The sequence below is a fragment of the Labrus bergylta genome, chromosome 14, assembly GCF_963930695.1.
Source record: "Labrus bergylta chromosome 14, fLabBer1.1, whole genome shotgun sequence".
In the NCBI taxonomy this organism is placed as follows: domain Eukaryota; kingdom Metazoa; phylum Chordata; class Actinopteri; order Labriformes; family Labridae; genus Labrus; species Labrus bergylta.
Genome location: NC_089208.1, coordinates 16843268 through 16859625, shown reverse-complemented (window position 1 = coordinate 16859625; position 16358 = coordinate 16843268). Strand labels below are relative to the sequence as shown.

General features: G+C 41.0%; 1 protein-coding gene across 1 annotated transcript; it reads right to left on the bottom strand.

The window, feature by feature from the left end:
* Positions 1–73: 73 nt before the first annotated feature.
* Positions 74–5963, bottom strand: LOC109991712 (protein ABHD15). Its single transcript, XM_020644062.3, has 3 exons — positions 4747–5963; positions 3379–3608; positions 74–1576 (listed from the first exon to the last, which is right to left on the bottom strand). The coding sequence occupies exons 1-3, from the start codon at positions 5485–5487 to the stop codon at positions 862–864; spliced, it is 1686 nt and encodes a 561-aa protein (XP_020499718.2). The 5' UTR covers positions 5488–5963; the 3' UTR covers positions 74–861.
* Between the last annotated feature and the right edge of the window lie 10395 nt (positions 5964–16358).

The window sequence follows — 16358 nt, the reverse complement described above, 5'->3', positions numbered from 1 at the left end:
AAAAAGACCTAATCTGAAGCAAAAAGGTCTGAATTCATTATAATTTTGTCATAGATGTCTGAAGTATGTTAAAGGTCCCATATTATACTCCTCTTCAACAAGTTTCAGTAACTCTCAGAGCTCCCCAAAACATGTCTGTGAAGTTTCTTGTTATAAATCCACTATGATCCTGTATTTGATCATGCCTATAAACCCCTCTATTTCAGCCCTGCTCAGAACAGACTGTTTCTGTGTCTGTAGCTTTAAATGCAAATGAGCTGTGTCTGACCTCGCCCCTCTCTGGAAGGTCTCTGGTAGGCTCAGGCTTTCTAGCGCCATGACTTATTGTTTACATTGAGAAGGCACATAGTGTTCACAAAGCATGGTAAAGTGTATTTTGCACAATATGTGACCTTTAATAACAATGTTACTGATACAGTTATACAATGTTTCCACCTGCTTATACATTTGTACTGGGATCACTTTCAACATGCAGGGAATTGTTTTACAATAACCTGTGGAAGGTCAGGCTTGAAACATTGTGTTCTCTAATGCATAAAGCAAACAAATGATTACATCTTTGGGAGCCATAGTATTGCGAGTCTGTGCATCAAATCTAGTGGTTTTTTTGCTTTTTTTTTTTTTACCACTCGGCACCTGAATAAGTGATGTGCGTGTCTTCGCTGACTTTTTATACAGATTTTCTCCTCAACTCCAAACATGTTTCCTATGGGATTTATCTGATTTTCTTTCCTCCAAACTTTGTGTCCTTGTGTCATATACTGTAAAACTCCAACTACAGATGTTAAAAGTAAGGAGGCACAAAATAATCATCCAAAGATGATTATTTCTCTGCAAATATTCAGCTTCCTTGTCTTCTTCTCAGCGTGTGTAGGACCTCTTCCAGGTGAAGTTCTCCTCTTCCTCCACATTTCTCTGCTGAGCTGCCATTGGTCTAGGTCTCCTCATCACAGGGTTTCTCCTCTTGCGAAGGGGAGCCATGCTGCTGATCCTGCTCAACTGCCCAGCCAGACTAAAATCTGCTGCAGCACCCCACACTGCATTTTCCCTCTCCTCCTTTTTCAGGAAATCAGCAACCACTCTGAAGTACTCCAGAACTACAAAATGACTCCAGTTGTCCTCCTCAACCTCTTCGTTTCCTGTCCTCCCTCCCTCCTTCTCCTCTTCTTTGCCCTCTAAAGTGAACCCACAGTGCCCTCCACTGTCCGTCAACGCCAGCAGGAAGTAAGGATTGCTCTTGAAAAGGGGAAGGGGCAAAGACGTTGCAGGTGGAAGGAGGGGGTCATCACAGCTGCAGATACAGAGCACAGGCACCGCTACCTCGTCTGCGTCTCTGAGAGGCTCGTTCCTCTTCCAGTAGCCGTCCCAGTCCTTGGCTGGGTAAGCCCTCTCACCCAGCTCCCAGGCCGCTGAGGGGGCCAGACCCTTCGAGGAGGTTCCTGGGGCCAGTCCAGAACTTGTTTTTGTTCGCTGAAGCTGGGATGAGGAGCAGGCGAGCGTTTCCTCAAAGTCTCTAAGAGAGGAGCAGCTGAGAGCCCGATCCACATCCAGCACCCCTCTGAAGGATTCGGCATATCTAATGAAAGTAGAATATGAAGAAATACGTTTAATATAGCTGTCCCTTATATCCATATTAACAATGTTAGCATTTATCTTTTACTATTTATGTTTTATGACGAGTGCAAATAATGAATTGTCAAATTCAAACTATTAAGCCAATGTGTTAACAATTATGATAACAGTAACAGATTATCACTAAATTATTCCTCTTTATCAGTGGCTCCTTTTTGGCCCAAACAAACCCCCCCACTCCCCAAAAGCTTCCACAGCAATTACAAAACACTTAATGATGTTACTGTAGGTGTGCAGTGCGTGAGTCCGAGAGGGCTTGAGATGATACGCACCATTATATAAGAAGAAATCACACTTCCCCGGGAATATTTGTATTTTCGTCATTAACATTTTTCTCTATCTCAACACATGATCAAAAGTCAGACAAACACAATATTAATATTTTGTGAATATTATACTGAAAAACACAAGCAGCTCTTCAAACATTCTTTAATTAACAACAAAAGAAAACTAGGCTACATATGGTCACTTAAACATATTAGCATTTTCCAGACACATACATGCTTGCTTTGGTGACAATTTAATTTTTTCATACTTTATGAATACTACTTCAGCAGCCGGACATTTGTTTGCATTTTGCAGGGGCAAGATGCGTCCACGTCCTTCCAAGTTTGCAGTGACCTCTGGGTAAATTCCACAAGTCTCCAGATAAGCAGACTCACTAAGTGGCAACCTCCAGTGTTGAAATATGAAGCCAATACGTTAGTAGAGAAAAAATGTTGTTCCTTAAGCGTCCACTTTAAGGGTTGGAGGCAAAAGTCCCGGACGTCACATACACACCCCATTCAAAAATGAATGTTTTTACAGCCAGGTTAAAATTGCCCCCCACAAAATGTTGTCTGACAAGCTCACTTCCTTGCATGCACACTCTGAGCAGGGTGTTTTTTAGTAACTAATCTGTTTTTTTTCTATTAAGGACAGAGTCATTTATAATGGGGGCGTGGCTAATCTGACTGATGGCTGGATGGGTTGTCGCTGTTTATCAGGAGATTTAGCCAGAACTTCCACCAGATACGTGTGCATTGCGTGTTCACTCCGGTCCGTAACGGCTCCGTGCCCCCTCATCCGTAGACACCCACAGGCTGTCCAGCTGTCAGCTGGAGTGCCGAGACAGGGAATTCGCCCCGGTAATTTGACATATTCACTGGCGACAGCACAAGATAATACGATGTATGTTGTGTAAAACCATTTAAAACCATTGAAAACACAAAAACAAACACACACAAGGTCATTGTTCAGAACTGTCAAAACAGAGTGTTTTATTCTGAGGAAATCCCCGGATGTTTTAATGTCTGACTTCCCGTCCCACTCAATCTTTTCTGTGGTAAATTGATGCTCTGGAGACGCACGCAGCGCAGCAGAGCCGGTGGAAGCACACATAAATAAATAAAGTGTAAACCTATCAACACCGCTGCCGTAACGAACTGGACGGACCGAACACACATCTGGTGGAATTTGACTGCAAGTACCTGCCTCAGCTCATTGCCCGTTGTTAGGATGATCAAAAGTGACGCTGACACAGCTTTTCCAAAATGGTAATCCCCTGTTGATAGGTTACAAAAGTCTCCTTCAGTAACTCATGGGTGACCTCACTGAGACTACGTCCATGTTTATATAAAGTCAATGGGACTCACCGAAATAGTGTAGCGTTTAAGCTTCCTGACCAGTGAGTGAGAACAACAATAGGGTGGATTGCAGTCATATTAACAACTACAACATAATCCTTTTTGTGTTTAGTTCTCTCACCTTCTGAGCTGCATTTTCCGCTGGAACAAAATCCCCCAGTGATAGATCGGAGGCATTGCCGTTTCAAACCACTGCTGGCCCAGGAGAACAGGTGAGATAGCTGCAGCTGCGGTCAGGTAAGAACCTGATCCGCTCTCCCCTAAGTAGGAAAGAAGAATCCCTGAGCCTGAACCCTCACTCACAGCAAAGAGAGCAGAGGATGGGTGGCGGCTGTGGACATATGTTATCACCTGAAAATTGAAGAAATCATAATATATTAGATGCGTTAATTGCGGCAGTATAGGCTGAAAATTCTGTCCAGACTGATGACTGGATGAAGGCCACAAGCCGAAAGGTGTAAGTCTTATAAAGTTCTTCTTCAAACTAAAAAGTGTTGCTTGAGCTATTTGACCTAATCCAGAGACTTAATGGATAACTAAGACATGTTTTTTTTAAACTATCATGGTCCCAAGAAGAGGATGAGACTAACTTTTGTGACCCAGTAACTTCTCAGCTGATTGCCACCAAACTACAATATTTCTGTTTCTGATCAATTGCTTAGAAAACTTGACATTCACATCCATTCAGCTGTTCTTATGTCCAATCCTTTAAAGCTAATACTAGCATGCTAACAAACTAAAATGTGATGGTGCAACATTAAAGCTTTGAGCCACTTCGCTGTATCCACACAGCATGACTCTTATTTAGCTTAAAATGTTATTTGTTTACTCACATCCATTAAGACATTTTACCAAGTAAATAACAGAAAACATTTAATCAAAATGTAGCTGTTCAATTTTGGTCATATTAAGCAATACACTTCAGGACAGATTCACAATAAGCTCAGTACATAGAATCTTGGACGAAAAAAAATAGCAAGTGTACTTTTCCCTTATACGCGATTTTTTCATCCAGCAGATGTCGCCCTTGAGCACCAGCATGAAACCAAAACAACTCTTGGTGCATTGTTGTGTTAGCATGCTAATGCTATCGATCTTTACTATGCTCGTATCTTCACACTGCATGTAAATTTACCCGAAATGAGTGTGATCTAGAAACACAGTTAAACAGTGAGTACAGTATGTTATTCTTCTTTTCTCTAGTCCCTCAATTAAACAACTTTTATACGCGAGGGGAGGAGTCTGCTGCCGTCCGGGCGATGTAAACAAACTGAAAATATGACTCTGAAAGTGTCACAGACAGTGGGACTCGGGTGTTACACCCATTGTAGACAGTCATGACTCACAGAGTTATTTTCAGAGGATATACTTGATTTCTATTACATTTAAGTGTGAAAAATCGCATATAAAGCCTTTAACCTCCTAGATAAAGAGACAGTGTACACCTGCCATCTTGTATTAATGAGAATAAATGTTTCTGTCTCTATACCTGCTCGAGATCAGCTGGGTCTCCAAACTCAGTGAGTCGAGCTGTGGTCAGTGGACACTCCACTGTGCCTCGAGGGTGAGACACCACCACATAAAAGCCCTGATGTATGGCCTGATGGCACAGCATCTTTAGGTGAGGGGTCATCCCTCCCCAAAACTGTGGGATGAGGAGGAGGACAGGAGGGTTTGAGGTGATGCTGCCAGGTATCCTCCCCCCTGGCTGGTGCTCCCTCCTCCCCTCCCACCTCTTCCTCTCAGCCTGTCTGGTTCCCACAGCCCAGTCCAGAGCTACAATGCCCCCGTCTTTTAGTAATAGGTGGTCTCTAGTGAACTGTACTGTGTCCCCATGTTGTCCAAAAAGCAGGCTGGACAGAGTCTGGAAGTGGGGATCTCCTCTGGGCCACGAGGCCAGTCTTGGCCTAGCCAGAGAGTTGCAGTGGCTGAGCAGATATTTGGCCAACGCAGTTGCTTTGCAGATGAGCTGGGGGCCATCTGAGACCTGACTTGACCCTGACAAAATATCTCTCTCTGCTGATCCGGCCTCTTTGGTCCGTGTTATTGTTCGTTTGTCCAGTGGTAGCTCCAAGATCAGGCAAATTATGACCCAGAGTCTCCAGCATGCAGCCCTGACAGCCAGCCGTGTCCAGGAGTATGCCCTGGGCCAGCGGAGAGCCAGAGACAGCAGCAGGAGGAGCAGGATGGGGAGCAAACACCACACAAGGTCCATTAAAAAGGAAGCCATTGGTACAGAATACTGTTCCACAAAAATACAATAATTCCTCTGTGACGTTTTGCTGTGATTTCCTCAGCGACACCTGACCCCCATTCTTGAAACTCCTGTTCTGATGCCTTGTCGGGGCCAGACTAGCAGTCTTCAGTTGACAGAGCGCTTTCTTCCGTTTTTTTTAAATGTCGGATGACAAATCATAAAAAATTGGCATCAAACAATATCAAAAGGAGAATAGGGAAAAGACATGAGAAGCAAATTGTTAACTGCTGCTCCACTTCTCCCTGCAAATTCTCCTCCCTCCATAAATCATTCACTGCAAACACGACCTCAAAAGAGCAAACACAGGCACATAAATCTGTTCCATTAATGCAAGCATGATAATAGTCCTTGACCTTGTTCCATGTGCAAAGTACACATAAAGTTTTCCTTTCACAGTTTAATCCCAGCTCCAGCTGTATAAAAATAAATAAAGAACACCCAATAACAGATGAATATTGCTGTATACAGTCACATTAAAGGCAGCAGACTGTGTTTTTTTTGGGCTTTTTTGTGCCTTTATTTAATGCAGAGACAGGACAGTGGATAGAGTTGGAAACCAGGGAGAGAGAACGGGGAATGACATGCGGAAAGGGGCCATGGGTGGAAGTGAACCCAGGCCTACTGCTTGAGGCGAGAGTCTCAACACATGGGATGCGCGCACTAACCATTGCGCCACATTGTGTTTTATCAGATAATTTATAGTCTGTACTTTCTTTTAGATACAAATAATTTCTTATCATCTGAACGTTACAATCTGGATTTAGGATTTTGTGAAAGACAAAGATTGTGCTTGTTTCTTCCGGAATAGGGGCTAATTCAATTATTTGTCCAATAAAAGAGTATTAAAGATATATACATCAAATGTTACATTTATATGTCCGGAGCTTTCTTACAATAGTTTATTTAATAATAGTTTCCCATGTTTGACAGCCTCGCCACTTTGCTCCACCTGCTTGTTTGAGTTGCAGGGAATGTGTCCAAGGGGGTCATCAGCCCCAGACCTCTCATTCATCTTCTCTTCTCTGGCTCTCTCTAGTGCTCTAAACTCTCACAGCAGGTGAAGGGAGGAAGGTGTTTTGGACATCCCCTGCTTTAACCTTCAACAGGTCACTCTAGCTGATGTTCCTGTTTCATCTGATGAGTCCCCAGCATGTGAAAAGACACCAGATAACACTAGGAGACCAAAAATGATTGAAGTAAAGCACATTGGAGAGTTGTGCATCCTTAATTAAGACAATGAAGCATACCCAGGTGTCATCGTGGATTCAGACAGGCACAGTGTGAAAGTGTATTCACCGCAATGGCATAAACAAATTCCATTGGCCAAGTCTCCGGGAGGACATCTGTTGATACCATGACTGGCAGGTTCTTTGTCTGTTACCAGAACAACAGGCTCTGAACAAGCTCTCTGTACAGATGGAAGTATGTGGAACAGCAGCTGCAGAATTGAGCCATGTCTCTGCAGAAACAGAGAGACTGTTTGGAGACGCGTCTAAGTGATCGCTCCGTAACATGCTGTTTTTTCCAAATCAACCGTTCTCCACTTGAAAACATTTGTGTTCTTGTTCTACAGTTGAATGTTTGACTTTCACTGTGCAGCTTGATGTACAGAGTTTAACAGAAGAATGGCTCATTTTGGGCAGCCGCATGCAGGTAGAGTGGACTGCAGCCACTCACTCTTTGAGAGTGCAGCGTTTGATGTTGCCCAGGGAAACGCAGCCAAGTTGCATGGCATTTGTCATGTGACCCTATATCGGTATTTGAAGAAGGAGACAAGGCTGTCAGGGACAGAAGGCGCACCAAATGTGAGCTCAGGATACCAGCCGGCAGGAAAAGTTTTCACAGCAGAGCAGGAGAACATACTGTGCAATTACCTTCTCAAGGCTGCTAACCTGTACTGTGGTTTAAGTCCAAAGGAGGTAAGATTATAGTGAACACTTGTCTGTCATATTTGATGAATTAATTGTGCTTTGTGTGTATTTGTGCAGGATGAACTGTTTACTTTACTTTTACTAGTTTATGTTGATCTACTATAGCCTATTTATTTACACACAAATTATTTCAAACAGGTTTGAAAATTTGGGTTGGAAAACTTGTACAAATGCAAGTTCTCCAAACAATGGGAGGAGAACCGAGTGGCTGACTGGCTGGATGGTTTCTTGAAAAGGTAACCAAGCCTTTTGATAAGACTGCCACAAGCCACAAGTTTGGTAAGAGCAACAAGCTATGATAAAAGCAACGTCACCAAGTTTTCCACAAATCTGGCCACAGTAATTAAAAAAAGAAAAATCACTGCCAAGGATATTTGGAATATGGAGGAGACTGGAGTCACAACTGTCCAGAATCCAGAAAGGTTTCTTGCCAGAAGAAGCCAAAAGCAAGTTGGAGCTGTGATATCTGGAGAGCGTGGAACCCTTGTCACTGTGGCATGTGCAGTGAATAAATTAGGGAATGCAATCCCGCCACATTTTGTGTTCCCCTGGACAAGTTACCAACCCCATTTCATCAGGGATGGCCAACCTTGCTCGGTAGGAACAGCGAATGAATCTGGCTGGATGTAAGATGAGGATTTTCTTGAGTTCATAGCCCACTTTCTAACCCATACAAGAGCCACTCAGACAAACAAAGGGCATCTACAGAAAATGAAAAAATGCAAGGAGGAAAAGAAACAAGTGCACAAAAGAAAATGAGGATGGAAGTGAAGACGAGGAAGGATACTGCATTGTCTGCCTGGAGAGCTATTCAAAAGCAGAAGAGGTCTGGCTCTCTTGTGTGTCTTGCAAGACCTGAGTACACCTTGCCTGCACGGATGGCAGTGCCATCTACATGTGCCACGACTGTGATTCAGACTGACATTAATCATCATGCCGTTGTTACTGCAAATTGTTTACAGTTTGAAACATGTTGACTATTAATATCTCTCTGAAATCTGTAAATAATTCAAAGAAGGCATGTTTGACTTTTTCTGTGCTGCTAAAAGTTGTGCACGTTTTCATAAAATGATTTATCAGACTTTTTATATGAAATGTAACAAGAATGTGTTGCTTATAATTCCATTTGATTGTGTTTGTTATTCTTTTAATATGTAGATCTTGTACTCGTGTATTTCATAAAAAAGTATATTTTTTATTGTCCATTACTTATCAGCTGATCTATCAGTTACAGTGATAGTTGATGATCTATCGATCTGTGACGATGTACTCTGGCATTACTGCTAGAGGTTTTAGAATAAGATTCAAGATAAAACACATGGAAACACAAAACATCTAAACACATCTGCAACTGACCGAATATTCAAAAAAGTTATTAGGGGTGTAACGGTACACAAAAACGTTGGTTCGGTTCGGTTCTCAGTCTGCGGCGAACAGGCTACAGGACGCCGGTTTCCCACCGCGTACGGTGGAGCAGGTCAGATCTCGATGGAAGATTTTGAAGAAGCAGTACTACCTGGTCAAACACCAGAACAATAGAGGTAGCTCTAATCCGTCAACATTTAAATGATACAAAAGATTGGACGAGATGCTTGGTCACCTTCCGCTGGCTACTACAGCAGACGATGGTGTTGATGTTGGCTTCTCTGGAGAGACGTATGGTGAGCCTTTACAGGAAGACACACAGAATATAGATAAGGTGTTCAACTAATGTTACAATAGTTAGTAACTTAACTATGTCATCAGTATTTTTCATGAGCACATTTAACAGATTCAAAACGTTAACTGCATTATAAGATATTCCTGTCTATAGATTTCAAAGATGACACACTGGAGGATTTAAGCTCAGCGGGAGTTGACACAGACGACACCGTAGCCACCTCTGACTTAAACAATAGCCTCCCTGCGTCCACGGAAGGAAACTCTACTCATCCTTCCCATCCTTCTGCTGAGGGAACTTCCCGATCCACAACACAAGGTAACTGGAGACATAGGCCTACCTCAAGCTAAAGCCCATGTGATAATCTATCGTACTTTTGTGACACTCGACTTTACATAATCAGCGCTAAACACACAAGGGGATATTTTGGAAAGCAAACCTAGCCTATAGAGTAAAAATTATCAAAAAGGAACCCAACCCAAAATTAACATTTGTCCCGCATACTTTTTTTGGCATTAACAAAATTCATAGATTACCAACTTAAATCTTTTGTAATCATTGGCTATGTCCTCAAAGTTATTTCAACCCACATGGTGTGTGTTTCATGAAATAAAAGTTTTAATTCCAACAAATTACTAGCACTTAAAATACAATGATGAATAAAGAATGATCATATAGGCCTAATGATTGTGAGATGCGTATACTGTACTCAGTTACCACATTTATTTACACCATAAATCGTGCCGGTGATAAAGATGTGCTGAATAACGAGAATACAAAACGTGTGAAGCCCCTGCCGTGTCTCTGTGCATATTGCAGCTTAGTCATCTTTATTAAAAATTAAAATCACACTTTATGATAAATGCAAATACAAAAAACTGGGGGCACTATGTTGTTTGAGTATATTTTGGATCCCTACATTAGTGGTTACAATAGTCTATGCTAATTCTTTCATATTAAGAGTTACTTGAAAACGGCTCACCACATGCATGCGTACAGATGAAACTGCCAGTTTTAATGATAATGATGTTTAGTGATATAAAATGTATGAGAGACATCAATATACACTCTGCAGGCTTCAATTCACCCCCTCGATGTCTGTGTCACCAATTTCTAATGCCACCAGAATGTACGTACGCCTAGGTCAGTGTTTGCGTTTATATATCCCAAACTCTGCATGGGAAATGGCGTACGCCGTTTTGAGTGTATGCGACAGTTATAAATGGCGCAGTGGTTAGTGCGCGCGCATGCCCATGTATGGAAGCTGTAGTCCTCCAAGCGGGCGGCCCAGGTTCAAATCCCACCTGTGGCTCCTTTCCCACATGTCATTCCCCACTCTCTCTCTCTCCCTGATTTTTCCTATCAACTGTCCTATCTCTTATTAAAAGCACTGAGGCCACATTTACACAAAGCCGGGTATTTACAGAAACTAATATTTCTCCCCCTCCGTTTTCAATAATAACGTCGTACACACCAGATTGTTTTCCAAAAAAAGTTTTTGTTAACATGAACCCACATAAATACGCTGTCGAGCGCCATCATAACTATGCCAAACCTACTGTATATGCGGCAGTGTAACGAGAGGGATAAAACCATGCAAGCCAATCAGAATCCTCAGAATCAACAACGAATAACTTCCTGTTCCTTTCAAAACGGTAAAAGAATATAAAACAGGAAACAACAAGATCAGAAATAACGACAGCCCAAAGCCCAGCTAGCTTTATTTATATAAAGCACATAGATGGAGTGTGTTTTTGCCAATTTTCTTCACTGGTGTGAAACTATCCATCAAGGACAATTGTGATAGATATTGATTGATTTGACTTGTCTGTAATACATTTCTGCAAGGGCTGAAAATAGTTGGTCTTTTTTAATAAGCCCATACCAGCAGGTATCTGTTTGTCACAGATTTGTCAATAATTTTAGTATCAGGGGACTTGCGCATGAAACAGTAAGGTTAAGACCTGAGCTCATAAAAGCACATGCTAGAGTGGTCTGATCATGTGTCAGGTCTAGTATTAGCTTTCTCCTCAACAGGAGAGGTCAAGGGGAAGACACATTTTGACAAAGCCTACTTGGAGTTTCAGTAGAGCTGGACATAAATGTAAACCCTCCTCTGTTCAGGCATAGTTTGTAAGCATAAATGTACATTTTATTAATAGCCTGTTTTGTTCTTTTAGTCTTTTTAAAAAGGGGGGGGGGGGTCCTTTGACAGGAGCAGATTTTGTATTTTAATGAAATAATGTTGAATTGCATTCTTTGGATGCCACATCTCCCACCATTATGACACAAATTCAGTTGAAGGCCGGTGACTAATGTAAATATAGCTTTTTCCGCAGCATGTTGGATATGGCTTAGCTTGTGTTTTTAGGAAGCAAATAAATAACCTAGAAATGTTCAATTTTTCAGGTTTTTGCAAATAAATAGTCAACCCTCTAGCAGTGAAGCTCCCGCCAAAATAGCAGCACAAACACCGACTCAGCCAATTTATATGCTGCTAGCACTAACTTTATGACAGGAGCCAGCAGCCATCCTTATGTACATGATCCAATCACTTGTGGTGGGTTTTGGAGGACACTACCAACACAGCTACATAAACATAAAGACTATTATGATGTTTCTCCCAAACAGTCTAATGCCATTGCTGAGCGACCAGCCAACAGGCCTGACAAACAGCAGCCATCTAAATAATGGACCAGGACAAAAGTATGTATCTAAGGAATACATTTCCATGTTTCGTTGTTAGTGAATAACAAGCAAGTAAACTTGCACTTCTGTACATCCACCATGATGTTGGAAATGACGCAGTGCCTATTCTGCAAGACTTAATTTCATATAGGAATACTATTTGTTTTTTATTTTCTAATCTGGGTTTTTGATTGTTTACTTTATAATAATGTAGTTAATTGCAGCCTAGCTGGCTGGTGTTTGTCAGATTTTGGCTGGTCTTTGAAAAACAGAAGGTTAATCTTTTTTTTTTATAGTGGTTCTTCATACGTAGTATAAGTGCAAAAGAAACATCTATTCATTCTCTTGTCCTTGCCCGCTCACTCACTTGAGTGGACTGCGTTTGAGAGCATGTGATAACCTAGATGTTGAAGATGGCTGACACATGGGCGGATGGTTCTGATGGTTTGGGCACTGGGAAACATAATCCTGCTGGCTCCACTGTATGCAAATGTTGTGCACATTTCATAAGTATAATAATGTGGCTGTGCAATTAAGTCGTCCGTTCAGTACCTAAACATCCATTAAAGAGTCTATTTTAAGTCTTTCGTCTTGCAGTATATATTGCCATCACTGCAACACAAAATGCAATTTTGAAAAACTTTTATGACACGATAGGAGAATATATAATGATGTTTGGGGACTGCGGAAATTTAATTTTTAGGGAAGGAGAGTAAATGAGTATCTGTATTCATTCATCAAGTCAGGTTGAGATGCCCTTGACCCCAATAATATCCCATTTAGCGAGACAGCAGCCGCCCAAAACATTCTGTGGTTAAAGTGTTTAGCTGCCAGATGCTGTTGCGTGTGTGTGTGTGTGTGTGTGTGTGTGTGTGTGTGTGTGTGTGTGTGTGTGTGTGCGTGCTCCAGTTAGTGTGTGTGTGTGTGTGTGTGTGTGTGCGTGCTCCAGTTAGTGTGTGTGTTTTAGTGCTCCATTGTTGATTGAGGCGAAAAGCAAAAGTTGAATACAAAGATAAGTACAACTAAAAAATAGGCAAATGTAAATAACAAATTACTTCATAATAGACTTTTGAAAAAGAAAAAGATTATTTTTGTAATACAATGCAAATATCTTTTATCATTTTATTGTTTAAAATAGAAAAGGCGTAATTATTTTTGTTATTTGTTGTATCAGTTCAAATCACTGATGTGATTGTCTGAATCCTATCATCTTTCTGAGTTTTGAAAAGATGGATTCGGTTTTTTTAAGACCTGATGAATCCCCCAAAAAATATCTGAATAATTCAAGCTGACTGCTACTGCTGCTGCGGATTACTTTGAATATTTGAATGAACATAAAAAAAAACAGTAATTGATATTTAGATGGTCCACTGACAGAAATAGAACCTTAAACCTTTATTTCTTATTAGTATTTCATCACCTGACTGAGGATATTTTTGTCATCATTACCTTGAAATGAGCCCTTTCTAATCACAGAAGATGACCACTTTAGGTTTTCTTACTGGATGTGAGAAGAGAGGTTATCAATTGGTGCAATCTGCTACCTAACCACTAGATGACACTAGCACCTAATTCACTAGTCTGTCAAAGAAAACACTAGGCTGTGGTCCTGGAGAGAGATTCAGAATAGTACCTGCAAGAAGCCTCTATAAGGATCAAAACTTCAACAACACCGGTAAAAATGAGAGACTTTCAAGCTTCAAATCTCAAAACGTGTTTATAACAAGTGTTACTGGGTTTTTTCTAAATGTCATGTTGAAGCACCAGGAGCATAGTGCATCTTAATTAAAGTCTAACAAGTGACTTCAGAGTTATATTGCTACATGATTGAATTTTTCCAGAAGTATATCCAGGAGTCTGAGTTCCATTGGTGGCACAGAGAGTCAGTAACAGGGTAATGTAAGGAGGGGATTAAAAGCCAGGGACCTTTGTGAGGATAAATCCACGGAAGACTTTCTGTTTCTTGGATGGACTTGGCTCCTATCAATATCGCAGATGTTCACAGACCCCCCCTTGATAAAAACATAGTCTTAACATACCTCTCTCTTAGTTTTGTGTGTTTGCAGAGTGCCTTTGGTTTTCCAGTTGCCTTCATATTTAATTTCCTGTCTGTGTGAGTCCAGTCTCCCCCAGGACCTCTATTGACCATAAATTCACAGTCCAGCCTTTGTGTTTTCGCCCTTCTGTTTTTACCTCTCAGAGCTTTGTGTCTCTATGTTGAGAGAGCTTAACTGATTTTGTTCTTTATCTTCTGCTTGGCCCGGCATTAAGAGTGTGGAGCTTTTCTCTCCGCTCAGAAGAACATACAGAGGCAATTGTCTTTATGGTTTGAGAGCAGAGAGGCTCAGTGACATGTCAGTCAGTGAGGGAGAAAAAGTGATTTGAGGGAAAAGAGAAAGGCAGAAGAGAGTGTTTAGATATTACAAGAAAAAAACATATAGTGCTGCATATAAAGGACAGAAGTATGTTGGAAAAGAGAGGAGAAATGCCTTTACATTGTGTATTTGATATGTTTGAGGGTGTTACTCACATCACACTTTCTTCTCAGAGTGTTGTATTTTTTACTTAATACTGCAAGGGCAAATGTTGTACTATGGCGGCCCCAGGTGGCTATTGGATAAAATGCATGCATTATTTTAAGGTCCTCCATAGGAAATAAGGATAATAGGAATAATGTAATTTCAGTTGACTCTGCCCTCTTGGAATTTAGATGTCTTATCCTCGATGGATGGTGTTGACAGAGGCATAATGAGTAAGGCTTGACTGATATGGGACTTTTAGGGCCAATACTGTCATCAATATTAGGGAGAGAAAAAAATCTGACACCGATGTATAGGCCGATATCTTTCTTATATCTATCTTCAATCTGTAGAGGTAGACAGATAGATATACACATTTATTGTGTTGATCCTTCAAATGCAGTTATCAAACACTAGTCTAAAGGATATAATGAAGAAGATATGTTCACTCAACTTGAAAGTAACTGTGCATGTATTTGTGTCACCCCTTGACACTCCGGAGAGTGATAATGCTTGTTGTAATTCATAAAGCACCCTCTGCTGGTGAACCGCTAGTGTAATACAATGAAACTCAAATTAAATACTATTTAACTGGTGAGTAGATCTAGTAGTATCGGCGTATGTCTGCATTAAAATGATCTGAAACCAATATTCACTTGATAAGCTGATATCGGCTGATATTATCGGCTGGCTGATAAATTGGTCGGGCTCTAATAGTAACTGGTTGATTGGGTGGAAGAATTAATACGCTGGACTACTTTGCAATCATTGCATCACATTTGTTTTGTGATTGATTTGAGGTATGCAGCACTAAGTAAGTAAATACATTGTCTAAAACAATGCTTTGATAAGGACCTCAAAACTGTGTCAAGTGCTGCTTGCTGTGAGGATTCATCACTTTGCTTTTGTCTGGAAAAAAAACACCGAATGTTTTTATTGCAGTAAAGTTTTCCGGCCTTTAAATTGAGCCAATGTGGAAAAAAAGACAGAAAAGTGACAGAGACAATAAAAAAGCGACTAGTGTTTTGTGGTTTGAAAAATGCTCTAACAACTTTGTAAATGTATTTGACATCATGGATTTGAGCTTGCTATCAGTCTTTGTGAGCAGCAGAACTATCCTTTAAATCTGTTAAATCAGTTAATGTACAGTCAGCTTGTGAAGTTCATAAACAATTCTTCTGTGTCCATGTTTTGATGAGCAGAAGCTCTTGAATGTATTTAGCTTGAATTCTCATTTGGCTCTGTTGATACATGATGTATAATGGTGCAGCTTAAAAGCATTTAGGGAGTTCCGTTTTTGCCTGTTCCTTCTAGTAGTTGAATTGGATTGTGATTTTCACACAATGTGTTCATTGACTGCTTGTAGACTTGTAACAAAAGAAGGGGAGTGATGGCGGGGGGCATCAGTTCTGAGTTGCAGCATTTTTTTTTAAACAGACTTTTGAAGTGCACCTGTCCCCTCCAGCAATGAACTGAAGTCTTAGGGGGTTTGAAACGAGGATGTTTTAATATTTTTCTCCATACGAGATCCTTCATTATGCTGACTGTTTTAAGTCCTCTTCAAAGTGCTTTTTACAGTCTGCCTGGCACTGCGTTTCTGTTTTTTTAAATTTCCTTTCTACACATTTTCATCAGCCCTTGTCATTTGTCTTTTTTATCTGTATCTTTCCTCTACTCAAGGGAGTTTTTCTATCCATCAACCCAACCAAAAACTCCAGCTTTTAAATGTTTGACTGTGTCTGCCTCCCTCTGAGACAGGTTGGATCTGAGCATTTCATTTCTGTCTCATTTTGCCTCTCTGTCTGCTTCTCCTCTTCTCTTTTCTCCATCAATCTTCCTCTTGTTCTCTCGCTTCTCCTCCAACCTTTATCCTCCCTTCTCTCTCTCTCTCTCTCCCTCTCCCTCTCTCTCTCTTTCTCATTCCATCACATCATGCGTCAGACTTTTCTTCGCTGTCTCAATTTCACAGCCTCCCTCTCCACGCTTTGCTGTTGCCACTTTGATCTTCCTCTCCCAGTCATTGATAAGCAGCCTGTTTGCTGGCGT